Below are 18,567 nucleotides of genomic sequence, written 5' to 3'. Positions count from 1 at the left end.
GTGAGGCCGGTTGGATGTACTGCCATATTCTCTGAAACGCCTTTGGAGACGGCTTATGGTGGAGAAATGAACATTCAATGCACGAGCAACAGATCTGGTTGACATTCCTGCTGTCAGCATGCCAATTGCACGCTCCCTCAATGCTTGTGGCATCTGTGGCATTTTACTGTGAGACAAAACTGCACATTTCAGAGTGGCCTTTTATTGTGGGCAGTATAAGGTACACCTGTGCACTAATCATGATGTCAGATCAGCATCTTGATGTGGCACACCTGTGAGGTGGGATGGATTATCTCAGCAAAGCAGAAGTGCTCACTATCACACATTTAGACAGATTTGTGAACAATGTTTGAGAGAAATGGTAATATTGTGTATCTGGAATGAATTTTAGATCTTTAAGTCCATCTCATGAAAAATGGGAGCAAAAACAAAAGTGTTGCGTTTATATTTTTGTTGAGTGTAGTTCTCTGCTACGTCTTCCTCACATTCAGGTGAGTCTCTCTCTTCTTCGTGCTTATTTAAACCACAATGTCGTTCAGGTGCTGGGCCACTGGCCCCTTACCGCATGGGTTGACCTTCTCATGGAGATCCCTCGTCTCTGACTGGAGACCTGCCTTTAGAGAGGCCCCTGGCTCGGTAGGGGTCATTGTTAAGGCTCGGTTATGCTTCCGCGTAGTGATCACGCAATGGCCACGCAATGGCCACGCAGTTGCTTGGAGACGGTGATGGTTCTGCGTTGGGTTTACGTGTCGAAATGCAATTCAATGCCACACCGGTAAAGGGTGCTATGTTTTTTGTAAAGACTGACCGACCGACCGAGACTCTTGGCGTATATCATCGTTAGCCTCGTTATAGCCTATTTGTTTACTTTCCAGCTTTAAACATCCACAATTTTTGTGTTTTATTTCTTTGTGCAAAAGCGACAAGGTGCAAACAATAAAACGAGGTGAAAACAATAAAAGTAGCCTATTAAAAGTTTAAATGGCGGTGTTTATGAGTGGAAACCGGAAAGCGGTCTCCAGCGGATGTAGTTAGCGGACCAATCACAGCCAATGCCGCTGCGTTGGTGTTGCGTTGGTGTTGCGTCGCCTCGACGCGCGTCTAGGATTTTTGGGAGGTGCACGTCAGGCCCTTGCGTTGGACGTAAGGGGGGTCCGCAAGGACGTAAGGGGTCCGCAAGCCACCTTGCGTTGTGTCGACGCGGAAGCATAACTTGGGCTTTAGCAGCTGTAGCAGCTCTAGCCATGTGCTCAGAACCTGCCGGGGGAGGTACTGCCCTTCAATCACTTACCCAAACCTGAATCTCTCTGGACCCTGCCACGCCCCTTGCTAAGCTCCCACACCACTAGGGGAGGGCCGGCCTTGAGACAGGACACCACACAGCATAGACGGCTCCTTCCGTTCTTACCTTTCACAATAAAAGCCCTAGACATACAGTATACCCAGAATCTCTGCTTACCAGGCGAATTTGAATTCACTCACCAAATTAAGATATGAGGCTACTCAACTGATCAGCCGTCAATATGTTTTTATTACTTAAAATTATTTTGTTATTTATTATGGATGGCCCACCAGCTGACCCTAAAGGCCTTTTCTTAAATCGGGTACCGAACAACACACACACAGGAAGAAACGTGTTTTCTCTGACAAGCTAGCAGCTAGCATGTAGAAAGGGCAGATTGTAGATTCCCCATGGCATATTGATGCCATGGAAAAAATATGTACAACATATTCAGGACTTACCGTGTTCAATGTTTTTCTCTCCGAGAACCGTTGTTGCCGTTGGTCTCCTTGGTAGCTGCCGGGGGTCTGCTGCTGCTCCTGCTGGTCTTAGTGGGGATCTGCCTGGTCTGCAAGAGAAGAAGAGGAGCCACCCAGCCTGTAGCCCTCGTCCAAACACAAAGTCTGTATTTTACTCACATTTACTGACAACATTCCCCGTATATGATGTCACGGTTGCATAACACTTTTATTTAAAAAAATATGATACTATATATTTATTTTAATATTCTACATATTATTTTCCTCTGTGTTTGGCCAAATTCTGTCGGTACTAAAATGTTCATGTTTTGCCTTAAAGCCCTGTTCACTGAGGACTAGTAGTATTAGTAGTACTAGTATGGGGGGCTTTAGCTCAGGAGGTAGAGCGGGTTGGCTGGCAACCGCAAGATTGCCGGTTCAAACTCCTCCTAGCTGAGTGCCTGGTGTCCCTGAGCAAGACACCTCACCCTAATTGCTCCTGACGAGCTGGCTGTCGCCCTGCGTGGTTGACTCTGCCGTCGGTGTGTGAACGTGTATGAATGGGTGAATGTCAGTCATTACTGTAAAGCGCTTTGGATAAAAGTGCTATATAAATGAGGACCATTTAGTATTACAGAGGGATCGCTAGTAAGTTGTAAAAAATTGGGGCGGTCTTCTATGCAGATCTGCCATATCCATATTTTGACGAGTAAAAATTGCACCACAAATGACCTACCATATTATGTCAACCATAGAAAATAAGTATTAGTCCAGTGCGATTCGCCATCGCAGTGATTTGGGGCTTTGCACTTACCTGCAACGTCCATGCACCTTTTTTTGGAGAGCCATCACATCATTAGGGGATAATATCAGTTAATTTCAGTAAATGAAAGTCTTTGCGTTAGTACGTGAAAATGCAAACCTTGTAAATCACACGAGGTCCTGTGTGAATGGAGCTAAAGTGCTGCTGGTCGTATTATTGCACTTTACATTCTCAGCCCATATTTGTGTTTGAATGCTTGTAAAGAATTAATTGGGATACATTTAGGCCGCGTTTACACTACAAGATGCAGTGGCCCAAACCAGTTTTTCTTTGCTAATATGGACTCAGATCTGTCTTTTTTTTACGGTAGTGTGAACAGCAAAAAAAATAAATCAGATTTGCGTCACAGTGACAGAGCCAGTAGAGCAGGTGTGTCAAACTGATCCAGTAAAGGGCCACTGTGGCTGCAGGTTTTCATTCCAACCAAGCAAGAACACACCTGATCCAACCAATCAAGGTGTGAAGGCAAATCAGGTAGGTGAATAAGTCGAGTCAGGTGTGTTCTTGCTTTGTTGGAATGAAAACCTGCAGCCACAGCGGCCCTTTACTGGATCAGTTTGACACACCTGCAGTAGAGGGACAGGGCGTTAGACCTCAGAAGCATTTGGGGCAACACTTCAGTACAAGCAAAACTTGAGGGGTCGTATTGTAACAGCTGTTCAAAAGTGTTTGGAAAGAAACGGCTCCTCCTCCATGTCCTCATTAGCATCTGCTCACGAATTCGGTGGCCAACACAGAACATTAACTCATCCATGAAACCATAAACGTTAACATCATAGGCCTATTAATAATTTGCATATGAGGGTCAGTTCAGGACCCTGACCAGTTCACACTGGGATCTGATATTGGCCACGCATTTGCTAAAAAGCTTAAACAACCAAACCAAAAGAAAATCATATCCGAGCTGTAAATCGTAATTCAGCATGAAGGCTCGTAGTGTGATCATAGCTTGTGTGTTTGTGCTTGTGTTGCAGTGACGGTCAAAGCCAACAACGTGAACAAGAAACTCAAAGGAGAAGAAGAGCAGAGCAACAACTACGAGGACCAAGTGGGCGGTGTGATGGAGACGTCTATGCAGAAGTAATCGAGCAGTTTGGACATTTATGGAGATGAAGATATTTACCAAAATGTTAGGAATTGTGTAAAGTTTTTTAACTTGAGGCCCACTTCTTATTGGTAAAACATTTCCGAGGCGAGGACCACTGTTATAAGAATTTTGTATAACCTCTTGTGTTAAAGTTTTCTTTGTTCAGCTTTATGTGTTGAACTGTTTATTACTTTAGTATCCCCATTGCTGAACTAAATGTTATCAGAGGCCTGGTAGTCAAGATGTCAGTGACGCGTTATCTCCTGTGCCTTTAAAAGACTCAAGTCACAACAATGATTTTAGCACTTCCTCTGTAGCATCCTCACACGTTGTTGCATTGTAACTGCTCCTCTTGTACAAGATTAAAGTCAGACGTCGACTTTACTTATGTCTCCGATCTCCACCTACACCTACGGGCAATTTGGAGTCATCAATAAACCTATCTCCATCTTGCATGTCTTTGGACTGTGGGAGGAAGCCAGAGAACCCGGAGAGAACCCACGCTTACAGGGGGAGAACATGCAAACCATCCCGAGAATCGAACCCGGGACCCTCACGCTGCGAGGCGCGATGCTACCCACTACACCACCGTGCAGCCCCTTGTAGGTGATCTGTGATTTAAAGGGAACATTGTATACAGTTATGCGTACGCAAGGTTTTATAAATCTGAACGTTTTTTTGCGTATGCCGACTTTTGGGCGTACGTACACTTTTAGTAAGGATCCTTCACACAGTTTTATAAATGAGGCCTCTGGTGAATAAATACAAGCGGAGTGTGGTCAGTGTAACTAGCAGAGCCACCATAAACCTTAAAATGCTTGAGTGCCAAAATAAGAGCCTCCTTCTCAATTGTAAAATGAACCCGTTGATGCTTGTTACATTTCTTTGAGTATTATGAGCATTACGGTATATTGCAAGCAAAAGCGTGCTGAGCTCATCAGACAGTCTGTCAAGTAGATCAGCACCGGACAGCACCAACAGCGCCTGGACCTGATGGCCGGGTTCAGCACTGGACAGCACCGCTGCAGCTTTGACCTCTGTTGCTACGGGAGACAGTGGAGCGTTTCCTCTGTCAAGATAAGGTTGCAGCATATTCATGTAATCACAGCCTACTTCACTCTGGAGTGGCAACTACGTCGTCTCGGTCTGAATGACCTCTGTTTCACCTCCGCTATTCACCATCTTAGGGTGGGGGTTTTAAGTGTACATAAGTGTGCAAGAGTACATGGAAGCCCTGCAGGGGGCGTTATTGCACACCTTCTGGGAGTATGCTCACTCTCTCTCTCTTGCTCTCTTTACCCGCCTTCCTTTCTAGGTGTGGAGCGCCTGAATCTAATTAGGACAGGCAGGTGTAAGAGGGGACCTTAGGGAAATCAATCTCTCTCTCTAAGTAACTTAACTGTCAAACATCACAAATATGACGGCAGGGGATCAACAAATGAAATATATCCAACATGGCAAACCAGAAACTTAAAGACAATAAGAGGAAAAGACACAAGATGGTGGGGCCAAGTACAAATGAACAAACATCTGCAGATGACAAAAACTTAAAAATTAACTTTAATTAACTGAACACGCACTGTCAAATGGTTAACATCGTAGGACAAAAAAAAGGACCATGCCGTGGTAGCGACCTGTCAATCACGAGGTAAACCCGCCCTAAAGCATCCCCTCCTCTATGATCTATTTGATTATTTTCTAATATACCTCTATGCACCAGGACGTCTTTTTGCAACCAGGAGTCGCCCTCTGATGGTCAGGAGAGATAATGCAAGTTTAAGGCACTTGAGTGCTGGCTTCACTTTTCAGAACCGGAAGTTTGGGGTCGACCACAGCTTTGGGTGATTGGTTAACGGATCTATCCTTCATTCACAGGCCTGAGGGCATACTGGACTCACTATCGCCTCTTGAGGAAGACGTGGTCATACAAGAAAAGGCCAGACTGTGCTAGTTGGCAGTAGTTATTTGGTATTTAGTCAAAACTGTTACTTCTTCACATGTTCTACTTTAATGTTGTGCAAGGTTTTTAACTGACATTTCTGCCAGATCACATTCAAAGCCTCCATCAAAGTCATTTGAGTTTGCATCCATTGGTTTTCATCTTCGTCCATTTAAAGAACTTCATAGATCGTGAATTTAAAGACGCACACAAAGACCACAAAGAGGCACAAGGAATCCGTTTTCTTATCTTTTAATAACACATTCATATCTATGCTCTGTTTTGTTTACAAGGAGTTTAAAACAAGTGTTGATGAGGACTAAAGGAATCAGGCAGGCAGAGGGTGAAAGTCCATATACTGTAAAGACCAACGTTGCCACCTGGTGGAAGGAGGAAGACTCGACCCATTTCGTGCCGCATCTCGCCACGACTGCACGCTCAAAAGTAGGTCTTAATCATGAGTTTGGAGGCCGAGCCCTCCTTCCACCGGCAGCTCCACAGTCAACTAAAACAACAGGTCCTTTTGCTTTTTCAAACGACTCATTAGAAGTGAAAGTAGATCATCAATCGGTGTAGAAGGTCCTCGCAGGGCGCTCTAACTTATGTAGGCTTTTCACAGAGAGAAAGAAAATACTAAATGCACCCAAACACAAGAGATACAATCTGTTGTCATAAAAAAAGAGAGAAAATAAAATTTGAAGTCAACCAAAGTAAAATTATATTTTGTAGTTAAAAAGTGTAAGTTTAACATGAAGAAAAAGAAATCTCATTTATGTTGGGTTTTTTTTTTTTAAGAAGAAAACAAAACAGATGGCAAGTTTGTCTCCCCTCTTTCAGAATATTATTCCATTTCCTTTTGATAAACAACAAAGAATTGAGAAAAAAGAAAATCATCTTTGGAAGAAGTAAAAGTTTTTTTTCCTTTAATAGACTATCCGCTACAGTATATGGAGATGCTGCTACCCAGTTATTCATTTACCTATATTTCTTTCGAGCAATTTTTTATTTATTTATTTTTTTCATTATTTTTTGTGTCCATTTTCAAAACAAAAACAAAGAGAAATTACCGTTTACCTATTTTTTTTCCCCAAGAGGTAGATCAACAAAACAATTACATGGTTACAGGTGTGGTGCCCCTTGATTCAGGAGGTGAAATCACAGGAGAGGGGGGAGTGGAGCAGCAGGGCGGAGCTGAAGGAGGATTGTGGGTAATCGCAGCGGTCAGATGCAGGTAAAACATTTTAAAACGGCGGTGTCAAGTTGTGACTCATGTTGAAGGTCAATAGAAACTGTTAACCTCTGTGATTGGGCAACACATGGACCAATCAGGTTGCTGTTCTACCCGACGTATGAAGAAAACCCTTGTCCCAGCTGCCCACGCCACCCCACAATGTGTCCATATTCGGTGTTTTTTTGTCTTTTGTCGTTTTTTGTCTTTTCTCATTTACTCATTTATTTTTTTACAGTCCCGCCTCTAAGCTGGAGAGGGACAATTTCAACAACAAAAAAAAGAAAAATAAATTAAAGTTGAAGAGTGAAGAAAGAAAAAAAAATAATCGTGACTGTAACATAGACTATCCGTCCTTTCCGTCCGCATGTCTGTCCGGCTTGACTGTTTGCTTTTTTTGTTTGAAATAAAAGAAAATATAAAGAAACAATCTTCTAGCTGAGTTTGCTTATGTTTTTGAGGTAGCGTTCCTAGTTATGTGTCAAAGAGGTTTGTTTGTTTCGTCTCGGTAGCGTGTTCCTCCGCTGGCTCTTGGTTTTGTTTTTGATTCGTCGAGACTCGGAGGGGGGAAGGGCAAGACAAGGAGGAGTTTGCACCGCTTTATCACAAACCGCAAAACTCGCGAGAGCTCGGAGTCTCACCGTCTCTTCTTTAGCGTCCATCAGGGCTCAGCGACGCCTTGTCAGGTCTACGGAGCCACGAACACGAAGCTGGGCGAGATCCTTTACCCACAACTCGGAATATACGAGCGTTAACTTAAAGGACACCAGTGAGTTTTTAGCTCATTTACTTTACATTAGTGCTGACCATTTTCTAAAGCGGCCACAATAGCCTTTTAGATTCACAGGCTTTTCTGTTACGACTGACTATGTGTAAGGTGGGGGTTGTCACCCATGTGGTGAGCCAACAGAACATCTACAGAGCATTTTGGCGCCTTTCAGCTCATTGTTTTAGCATTACGACCATAGACTGTAAGTGAAGGAAGTGATCTGGATCCATTTGGATTCTGGCGTGAAGCTGCTTAGAAAGTTAGCTTCATAAGTGTTATCAAGGTGGTAGCAAGGATTCACCAGAGTTGCTGCCACCTAATGGCCAGTAGAGAGAATGCAAGTTTAAGGCACTTCAGCATTGGCTTCACATTTCAGAAGCAGAGGTTGCCGCCTAGCCACGGCCCACAGGTTTAATCAGCTACGCTACCTGCTGGTGAACAAAGTGCATTTAGCAGCTGAGGGCCGGATCGTTTCTCTCGGGGGTTTTGTGAAGATGAAACTAGAGGGACATTAATAAGTCAGATGGACAGACGCACGACGCAAAATGAATAGCGTTATTGCTCTCTATCTTCTAGATGTGCAGAAAGACAATATTCTGTTTACCCCTCATGTTTGTTGCCCCAAGTCACCAATGGCATCAGTTATTGTAGTTTCTTGCATTAGCAACACTATCAGAAGGATATTCACACCGCTTTTTGCAGAGAAACGTAGAAGTTTCATTGTTTCGATAACAGCTCAATGTTGTACTTGTACTTGTAAAAATGTTAGGTAATCTACACTGAAGTACAATATCAACTACAGCAGGTTTTTCAAGATGGTGTGCCGTGTGGGGGCCCTTAGAGCAAATTGAAGCCCAGAGCCCCCATTAACAGCTTAATCCACCCATGTTCACTGTGAAGTCCTTCCTGCCAAAGCTCATTTTCATATCAGAGTGAAATTAAATCGCAAATTGAAATATGGTGGCATTATTTGGAGATATTATTTGAGTAAATGGTCAACAGTAATATTGCATAATGATTTATAGTAAATAGAATAAAACGTGCACCGGTGTGGTCCTTTAAACTCTTTTAATAAGCCCGATGCAATAAAATCACGTAAGTTTGATGCTTACATTATTTTTTTTGCACTGCGTGGCACCTGCACACTGCAAAACTCTGTTCCAGATTATACAAGTTGCATTCAAAAAAATTCTCTTCAAAAAGGGTTCACTTTCAGGCCCAGAAATGATCCAGAATTCCTTCGCCAACAGAGAGAAAACCAGATAGTATAAGAATGGTCTAACGGTTTGTGTCTCGGTCAGGATGCAGGCTTGGATTTACGCAGGCGCATCTCGCTTTCTTGAATCGCGTGGAGACGCAACGACCCCGAAATATATCGTCTCTACTGAACATGCAAAAACAAGGTGAGAAGAGGTCAGTTCCAAGACGAGATAATAACCATTTGAATGTAGTTCTCTTCACTCTGAAATACTCAAAAGTTATCTTAAGACCTCTTCTCTGAGCCGGGTATTTCAGATTATCGTATACTGCATTCTGGACTGAGCCCCTTCCTGTGTGTTTGGCACAGTCACTGTCACGTACTGAGCTACACGTTAGTCCTATTTAGTAGCCGTCTTGTTAAGATTTGTGAATTCAAAGAACAAAACGATCAAATTAAACTATTTTCTTCTTTTTTCCCCCAGAACGTCGATAATACAAAAAAAAGGTGTTTAACGCAAAACAAAATAAAAAAAGTTCTTGAACAGAAGTGAGCAAAACGAACACGATGGAGACCAGCGCAAGAGAGGTGAGGGACCCTGACGTTCCCGCCCACTCCAAAAATGAAATGATTTTTTTTGTTTGTTTTTAAAATGGAAAAAAAAGGAAATAAAACTCACACAGTTGAAGGAGAAAGCATTCGCTTGCTTTTTGGAAGGACAGAAGGAGGGACACTAAGAAAGGAGGCGGTGCAGCTGAACCCAGACATCTGAGCTCCTCCTCCTCCTCCTCCTTCCTCCCCCTCCTCCCATCCTTTCATCTCCTCATCCCTTCTTTCTCCACCTTTAAGCGGGAGATTTCTCAGTCGTTTTTTCATAGTTTGACGTTGTCGACATATTTCATCATTAGTGCAACAGTACGTCCCCAGATGTCACGTCCAAATAAAGCTTGCTGTATTGTTTAAAATAAAATAAAAGAAAAAAGAAATGAATCCTAACCAATTCAAAATGGCTGCAGGCTGAATAATGAATCCTAAATAGCGTGTCTTGGTGGTTGTGAACGGAGCTCTATGGTTTGGAAAGAGGCAGAAACTTAACACAGGACAAGTGTGTTGAAATGTGAAGTTTCCACCTCTGATTAAAAATGGAAGCGTAGACACGACAGAGTAGACTTTTCCCTGTTTGGTGGTGAGCCGGCGGGGTGAGCCGATGAACACTGGTGGTGTTTGTCACCCAGTAGAGGTAAAGACTCAAAAGATCGGGAGTTATCTGGCAGTGTCCTTCAGCGCAATCTTTCCTCTCAACGGCTTTTCCCATTTCTGATTCTCTTACTTTTTTTTTTCTCCAAAAATAGAAAAAGTATCGTCATCACCCTCTCTTTTTAACATCTTATGTACAGGTTTGAATCTATTACTCAGCTGTGTTGATGCAGTTTTAAACTCTCTTGCTTGGTATTTCCTGCTCCCATTTTTCTTTTTCTCAAAAATGTTCTTGGATGTCTCTCTCCTCGGTCTGTTGGAGCTCAGACGGAGGGCCATAGGTTCTCGTCCTACTTTTTTCTGCTTTTTTTCTCTTTAAAGTTCCACCCAACCACATCCCCTGACAGAAATTAACATTTAAAACCAGTGAACACAAACACACACACGTACACACACACACACACACACACCAAGCCCACATGAAGCCAACAGGGAGCATCTGAGGTGTCGCGGTCAGTGCACAGGTAATAAATATTCACATTCAGAGAAGTCAGAGCTAGTTCAGGTGTGTGTGTGTGGGTGTGTGTGTGTTTGTGTGTGGGTGTGTTTGTGTGTGGGTGTGTGTGTGTGTGTCTAAAATGCCCTCTTCTGCCTCTGTGTGCGGTTGCCCCGTAGATGGACCACTACCGCTGTGATCTGACAAAGCAGGTGAGAAAATTGCCTTCAAATCTCCTTGTCGCATATCTCCTTTGTGGGTGAGAAACTTAAACCTCTTGAACACTTAAAGCCCTCTCGTAATGTTTGGCGCTTCGTGATGATGTCATCACAATAAGGCGGGAGAGGGAGGTGCTTCAGGGCACACAATCGCAGCGGTTGTGAGTCACTCGTATCAAATCCCCTGGGTGAAGGGAGCGAGTTCGGCCACCGCGTGCACTTAAGGACCCCCCTCTCAAGTTAACACCGCTCCCCATTGGCCAACATTTCAGTCAACGGCTGCACCAATCACACTTCAGGAAGACAGAGGGCATGTTTCCTCACCTAAACAAAAAAAAAAAATAAGAAAAAAAGGCAAAATGGCACTCAACCCATTTCCTCTGTAGACCAGCAGTTTATCCCTCTCTGCTTTGAAAAACAAAAACAGCCTCGTCGTCATCCTGAGCTCATTCAACCAGCATCACACACAAAAAAAACAGAAAAAAATAACCAAAGCAACAAGACAATACCTAAAAAAAAATACTTTTTTCTTTAAAAAAATAAAAAATATTCAGGACTATCAGCTCTTTCTTTTTTTTTCTTCTCATATAAAACACCAGCAAGCAAAAAAAAAAAAAGTTAGGAATACTGAGGTAACTTTACCCTGAGGTAGGTTTTTCTTTTTCATTTCTTCTCTAATCTGTTCTAATCTTGGCAAGAGCATCCAGGCGTAGACCCCGCCCCTCATTATCATACATGGGCAGGGTCTGGAGGCTCCGCCCACAGGCCGTTAGCAGATTGGGAGAGAGAACAAGGAAGCCGCCGCCCCTTCAGTCTGATTTTACCTTCTCTTAGCTCAAGGCAAGGAGCATTGGAAAACGTGTTGGTTCCCGCGCTCAGCAAAGGCCAGTTTTATCAATACGAGCATCAGAAGCCACAAAATGACCAAACATGACTTTAATGCAGGGATGGCCTTAAGGACCCCAGCTCCTCTGAGGAGAACGCCATCCTGTCCCAGACTGGCCTCGAGGATTCAGCGCTGGAAGGATGCGATGAGCAGAACGTCTCAGACACACCTCGTCTGTCCGTCTGTCACCGCCCAACTCACTCTGCCTTCAATACATTCACCCGAGGGGCCGGGCTAACTCACATATCATATATATATAATATATATAAAATATGCCGTTTAAGGTGCGGGCCGCTAGCCAGCTAGCATAGCTGCTGGCTGTTTTTCTGAAGCTGTTTCGTTATGGTTTCACACGTGGGAGCTGAGTGGCTGCAATAGAACTGCAGGACCAGCTGCGACCGCCGCTCTCCTTACTGTCTCTTGCTGTGTCTTCCGCCACACGGCTAAAACATGGAAGGACCTCAGTGCCTCCCAGCCCCCCACCTCGTTGTAGGTTACATTATGCTACATATCATAGACAAGAGGCTGGGGAATATACAGACGGCCCTTTTTTTAGTTTTTAGTTTTTTTTAGAAAAAAAAGGCAAGGCGGCCAGACACAGCATTTCTTAACATTTACATGAAGATTATATATTTACAACCTCATATTTTCTCTTTTTTTTTTTTCTTCTTCTAAACTCTCCGCTATTCGGAGAGGTCTTTAAAGAGCAGTGTTAACATCTGCGGCCCCTCTTCTAGACTTCCGTTGGCTGGGAGGTTCAGGGTGGGTGGGGCTAATGCCAGACCCGTGACCAATCCCCCCCTTTGCCACTGCAGCAGTTTCCCGGCTCCCTCTCCCAGCTCTGCCTAACTGCATTCTATCAATAATAGCTCTGAATAAAACATTTCTATACATATAACTCTATGTTTAAAAAAACCACCCTTATAATATAGGACTGACTGCAGATGGTGGGAGAGGTCCGTAGGGGGCGACGGAGGGACGAACGAGGCCCTTGTTAGTGTGTGTCACGCAGCACAGATGTTTGAGCTTAAAACAGCAGCAGTAAGGCTGCGTCCTTACGAGGAGATCAACGCTGGACTGTTTAAACCTGATGCTGGACGTGTTGATGCTGCAGCCCAACCGAGGCACACCAGGACCCCGCCCATCTCTCTGCACATCCCTCCTTTCCTTCATCCCTTCATCCTCAGTCAGTCTCTCTTCTGGCCTGGCATCTGGTTTCTGTTCTCAAGTTTAATCTTAATCCCCCCCCCTTTTTTTCTTTTTTTTTTAAATTCATTTCATCTTTTGATTTTATTCATCTTCTCTCTCAGCGCCGATCTTTCTCTCTGGCTATCGGGCGTACTCCCTCTTTATATCTCTCCCTGTCTATCGCTGGGTCCGTGTGTCGCTCTCCTGTATCCGTCTGTCCGTCTGTCTATCCGTCCGTGCGTGTGTCTGTCTGTCTGTCCGTCAGGCGGCGTGGTGGGGGGGTGGCCCCACGGCATGGTGAGGAGGGTGCGCGACCCTCACTTCCTGCGCTGCTGGTGTTCCTGAGTCAGTCCCTGCGTGGGGCTGCCCATCTCTGTGAAGCCCTGGTTGGGGCTGGGGCCTGTGCCCATCCCGCCTTTCTGTGGCTGTTTGACCTGGGTCAGGATGTCCCGGATCTTCCTCTGAGCCAACTGGAGGACAGGGGACAGACGAGAATGGTTGGTGGTGGTGAAGACCAAAGCAGAGCTTAAAGCAGCATAACAACTGGATTGGTCTTCAGGTATGAATATGCTTATTAAGAAGCAGCAGTACCTGGCTGGCGTAGAAATGGCCATTGATCTTGACGATGACCTGGTCGTTCTCATCAGGCGTCTGTTCCCGGGGGACGACCACCTCGGCTGCGGTCAGGTTCTGCAGCTCGTTCACCTGGAGACGCACGTTTTTTACTTTAAGGGGAAGATACAACCGCATGGCAAAACGCAGAAGGCTGGACGATACGGCAAAAAACTATCTCAATATAAGTATATAGGATTCTAGCATCTTTTTTGGTAATCTAATAAATAAATAGTCTATATGACATAACTACATACGTTTTTTATGCAAAATAATCAGATCTTCTGAGTTTTTATGTGCTAGTTATTATCAATTAAGATACTGTAATTGTGTATGACAATATACTGATATACGATTTCATCAGGATGTGCTTCCATTGAAAGGTGATCAATTATCAAAATGAATTATCGCCAAAAATGTGGAGGATGAAACTGTTGAAGGTGACTTACCGTCTTTCCTCCCTTGCCAATGACCCTTCCTGCCGCAGCGGCGGCCATCTTGATGTGAGTCTCCAGTTTGACCTCCTCCTTCGGTCCGAAGAAGTTCTCCTCCTTCAGTTTGCCATAAATCCTGCCCTGAGCCTGCAGGAGGGAGACAAAGAGGTTGATGATCTGTTCAATATCACTGTGTTATAACAGCAGATTGTTACGGCCACAAAGATACGATGCAAAATCAATGAGATTCATATGAATCAGCTGGCAATGTCGCGTTAGCGGTTACCTTAAACTGAGCCTCAGGGGGGCCGGTCACAACCACCATCCTGGTTTTAGAGTCTGGAGCTTCAGCTGGGGCGATCTGGAGGAGTCGAGGAAATATAATGAACCTCGATTTTAGCAGTTGGACACTTAAATAAACTTGAGTGAGATGCTTGTGGAAAGCGTGTTGACATGTAGCGTGTGGTTGGTCAGGTGGTTTCACAGACCTTGATGGAGGCCCCGGCGAAGCGGCTCAGTTGTTTGATGTGCTGCCCTTTCTTCCCGATGATGGCTCCCACTGCCTGCGCTGGGATGTAAACATGGACCGTCTCCTGCTCTGGAGCCTGAACACACACACACACACACACACACACACACACACACACACACACACACACACACACACACACACACACACACACACACACACACACACACACACACACACACACACACACACAGCACAAATGTTATGACAATAACAGACATTATTATTAAATTAATATAGTGTTCTTGGGACTTCTGTATTTTTCATACTGGATCCTGCTTTCCCTTATTTTTGTGTGACAATGATTCTTAAATTTGGTCCAGGATTTAGCAGTAATGCTGCAGCTGCTATCACATTCTAAGACACTAAGAGAGCTTGTTTTCACAGATTACATTGATAAAGAGGAATCATAAGAAAAGAAAGAAGAAATATTGCATGAGGCAAATTGGAGAGAGAGGAGTGTCGGCATAGATTTTTAATGCCATGGCCGAACATTTAGATGATGATGCGGATGATGTCTATTTATAGGTTATATTTCTCTATATGGCTTCTCCATAATGTCAGACATGGAGGGGATCCAAGCACAATCAACATATAGAAATATGGACACTTTGTCCCACGGACTTCTTCTGTTCCATCACTACGCACACAAAAACAACCTTCATTTTACTTTTTCTCTGCCCATCAAAGTAGTAACAGTAAAACGTGGTGGAGTTGTTTTAAGGGATAAAAGCAGCAGGTGTTCTTACCCCGAAGCATCCATAGGGGGCGCTGCCAGATGGGTTTCCAGGTGGGGGAGGGGGCATATTGGAGGAGGACGGGAAGAGGCCCAGAGAGCCCAGGTTGAGTCCGGGGAGCAGGTGGGTCTGTTGCTGAGGAGCAGAGGGCTGCAGGTTAGAAACCTTCTGGAGGTTTACAAGCGCGTGACATCAGCATAATAACGCAGCGCGCACGTCGACTCACATTCATGGCAGCGATGTCGTTCTCGTAGGCCTCTCTGACCTTCTTCATGACCTCCACCTCGGCGTTACCGCAGGCTTCAAGGGAGCCTTTGACTGTGATGGTCCTCTCTGGGTTGTACAGCGTCAGGTCCTGAAGACTGCACACGGGACAGAAAGTGATCAGCTGATCTTACAGTGACCGGCTCATAGAAACAGAACGGACACCCAACGGTTCTCAGCGCTCATTTGACCACAAGAAAACGGTGACTGCCGCTAGTTGTTATGGCGACAACAGGTGTACTTGGTTTTTGCGACAGGAAGTGATACAAGAGGGTGGAGCGAAGTACAACCGAACGCTGAATAAGACATTTATAAGTATAAGTTAACCCACAGTGGACGGGTTAAAGGGATAAGACAGCACGTGTTAGGTGTGTGTGTGTGTGTGTGTGTGTGTGTGTGTGTGTGTCTTACGGGGAGATGGTGATCTTGGTGTCTGTGTCCTGTTCAACTTTCTTCAGGTTGCGTCCCTCCTTCCCGATCAGGCGTCCGACGAAGTTGTTGTGAGCCAGAATCTTGAGAGGAACTTCATCAGCACTGCAAACAGAAACCACTCGACTTTTAGAAAGAATACTTCCATCTAGTTCATCTCTTGATCCGATTACAGAGGCTTCGTTAGAGAAACCGACCAGGATATCTGCAATGTAGCATTCTGTTGCAGATATCCAGAATAATCCATTTGTATACTAGATATCAACAATACAATGGTTGACGGTTTGCAACTTAAAGCCAAAATACACTCAAATGCCTTCAAGGCGGAAGGATGTTGTGGATCTATAAAATGAAATGTTCCTTTTGATTGGAATAAATTGTCAAAGCTGCTTGCCGTGTGTCTTTCAGTTTCTCTCTTCAATATTTTTTTTGACATATAGTTTAGAGAGGTTTGACCGAACAGAATTATGTAACTAACTCATTTTCTTAAAACACGCTCTAGCAAATTGTTGATTTGTCCTGAAATTGAATGAAATTTAACAAAAATAAAAGCTCATAAATGTGATGGAGTTTATGATGTCAAGATAATATATTTACATTCATATCATTGAAATTCACTGTTGTTGATATCATATATTGGGAGGGCATGAAAGGGTTAACATGCAGCATCGCTGTTCAAACGTACGTCTTGGTGTCTTTGGCCTCCTGCTGCATGATGTCCAGGATCATACGGCAGGCAGCTGAGCAGCCCTCGGGGGTTGAGTGGATGCTGATCGGCTTCTCGGCGGCGCCGGCGTTCTCCTTGCGGTGCACGTCGATCCTGCGGGAAGGGGAAAGCGGTCAGTCATTCAACGTGTTGACTTTGACTTGGAGTCAAACTCCGTCATGGACGGTTGCAACTTGGCACCCACTTGCTCTGCGTCTGCTTGGTGATGTTGCGAATGGTCGCCCCCTCCTTGCCGATGATGGCGCCGACGTACTGCGTGGGTACCAGCAGCCTCAGAGGGATGTCGGCGTGTGGCGGTTTGGAGGGCATCCCTGAGCTGGGGGAGCCACCACGAGGACCGCCTCGTGGCCCGTAACCGCGGCGACCATTATCGGGCCCCCGCTGGCCTCCCTCCAGCTCGGAGATCTCGTCGGGGATGTAGGAGACGCGCAGGGCGTTGTTCTCAAACTGGTATCCATTCAGCTTCTGGATGGCTCTGAGGAGGACACATGAGCGCATTCTTAGCATAGTAATGCTAACAGTTGTGCTAATGACTCAAGATATGGATCCAAAAAATATATATTTTTGATTTTGGAGTGAACTTTCCCTTTAAAATATGATCCTATTTTTGTATCCAACTACATTTATCAGACAGCTGTAGTAGTTAGATCATCTCATGGTTGAATGCTTTTATAACATGATATATAAAAGTTGATACATTTCTGCATAAACTACCAACATCATATTAAGATGTTGAAATGTGTAAAATGCTGCTTACATGCAAACAATATTGCAATAATTCAATTAACTAACTATAATTTGTAGTGCTTTGAGTTTGATATCTTGCTGCTAGTACTTTTTTAGTAGTACTTTTTTTTTCTAGTTAGTGTACTTGTAACAGAGAATTTTTATAGTAATGTTTCTCTTAAACTGATCTCATTACTTCTTAAGTTTGAAGTGTAGTTCAGGTAAATGACCACTAGATGTCATAAGGGGAGTGTTGAACGTACAACTAGCTGGAAATCTCAATACTGTATTAGTTTGGCTTTTTTTTGTGTTATTGAAGGATATATTTAAGTTACTCACTATTAAGTGGTTTAGTACCATTTTCAAATTTAATTTTTTTAAAACCCAACTTGCAAAAGAAAAACTTTTGTAAATGAACAACATTCATAAGTTAATAGAAATTAAATACTTGAATATTGTAAAATTAAATTTGTATCCTATTCAGTTAAAATAATCTATGATTGAAGCTTCTTATAGAAACAGTCTACAGAGCTGCTGAAAGTGAAGTTTATCCTCTTAAGAAGAAAACCAGATTCTACTGTTTTATTGACTTATAACCAATTAAAATACATCACAGTGCGCAGCATTTATTTTTTTCATGATTGGAATTTGGGTTATTTCATTATGGGTTTTTTTTAAAAAGTGAGTGTATTTACAAGTTTTACTCATAAATACACAAATAAAAGACCCACTAAAATATTCTGTAAAAAAAATATGAAAGGCTGCAATTTTTAAATGGTATCAAGAGCATGCAGAAAGAAAAGGTAACCCATAGAATAAACCATGAAGTGCAGAGAGTAAACGAGTGTCAACAGGATATTAAAGCGGGATGAGGAACTTACTGCCTGGCGTGCTCCCGGGAAGCATATGTGACGTTAACCACCGCGGTCTCGCTCTCTGTGTTCACTGAGGGGAAGAGGAGACAGACGGCATGTGTTGGTTTATTCATGGCTGCTCTGGTACACACTTTATGAAGGCCCAGATGTTTCAAAGTAAAACCACAAAGCATCCTCACATTGAGGCTGAAATTCAATCTCCACACAGGAAGTCTTGAATGCGTGGGGTCGTTACTCAGCTTATATTCAGGGTTGTTCAAGGAATGGGAGGATATGGATTTTCATCGCCATGAAAAACACTCAATATGTTGATGGTGGTGAATTTCCATTATCGGAATTATCGTACATTTTGAGTTAATTATTTGTTTCTTAGCTAAACTTAAAAGTGGTACAATTTCAGAGTTTCAAAATTTACTATTTTGGGAGGAAATATGTGACATGAGATGTTCATACCGTCCCTTGCCT

General features: G+C 43.8%; 2 protein-coding genes across 2 annotated transcripts in view; one reads left to right on the top strand and one right to left on the bottom strand.

The window, feature by feature from the left end:
• The window catches only part of LOC311031588 (uncharacterized protein), a 50,627-nt gene extending 46,887 nt beyond the window's left edge, over positions 1 to 3,740 (top strand). The window contains exons 5-6 of the mRNA XM_084037944.1: positions 1,769 to 1,903; positions 3,538 to 3,740. Coding sequence (XP_083894070.1) covers positions 1,769 to 1,903; positions 3,538 to 3,647 — 245 coding nt within the window. The 3' untranslated portion in view covers positions 3,648 to 3,740. The remainder of the gene's footprint in view (positions 1 to 1,768; positions 1,904 to 3,537) is intronic.
• A 9,195-nt stretch (positions 3,741 to 12,935) lies between these two features.
• igf2bp1 (insulin-like growth factor 2 mRNA binding protein 1) overlaps positions 12,936 to 18,567 on the bottom strand; it is a 44,481-nt gene continuing 38,849 nt past the window's right edge. Inside the window, exons 5-15 of the mRNA XM_084037949.1 lie at positions 18,109 to 18,172; positions 16,686 to 16,976; positions 16,460 to 16,594; positions 15,757 to 15,879; positions 15,308 to 15,443; positions 15,094 to 15,216; positions 14,304 to 14,420; positions 14,102 to 14,176; positions 13,831 to 13,962; positions 13,361 to 13,474; positions 12,936 to 13,239 (exon numbers count right to left, since the gene is read on the bottom strand). Of these exons, the coding sequence (XP_083894075.1) occupies positions 13,087 to 13,239; positions 13,361 to 13,474; positions 13,831 to 13,962; positions 14,102 to 14,176; positions 14,304 to 14,420; positions 15,094 to 15,216; positions 15,308 to 15,443; positions 15,757 to 15,879; positions 16,460 to 16,594; positions 16,686 to 16,976; positions 18,109 to 18,172 (1,463 nt within the window). The 3' untranslated portion in view covers positions 12,936 to 13,086. The remainder of the gene's footprint in view (positions 13,240 to 13,360; positions 13,475 to 13,830; positions 13,963 to 14,101; positions 14,177 to 14,303; positions 14,421 to 15,093; positions 15,217 to 15,307; positions 15,444 to 15,756; positions 15,880 to 16,459; positions 16,595 to 16,685; positions 16,977 to 18,108; positions 18,173 to 18,567) is intronic.

Source organism: Eutrigla gurnardus (assembly GCF_963514095.1).
Source record: "Eutrigla gurnardus genome assembly, chromosome: 20".
NCBI lineage: Eukaryota > Metazoa > Chordata > Actinopteri > Perciformes > Triglidae > Eutrigla > Eutrigla gurnardus.
The sequence above is the reverse complement of the archived record's forward strand: the minus strand, read 5'-3'. Positions and strand labels throughout refer to the sequence as shown.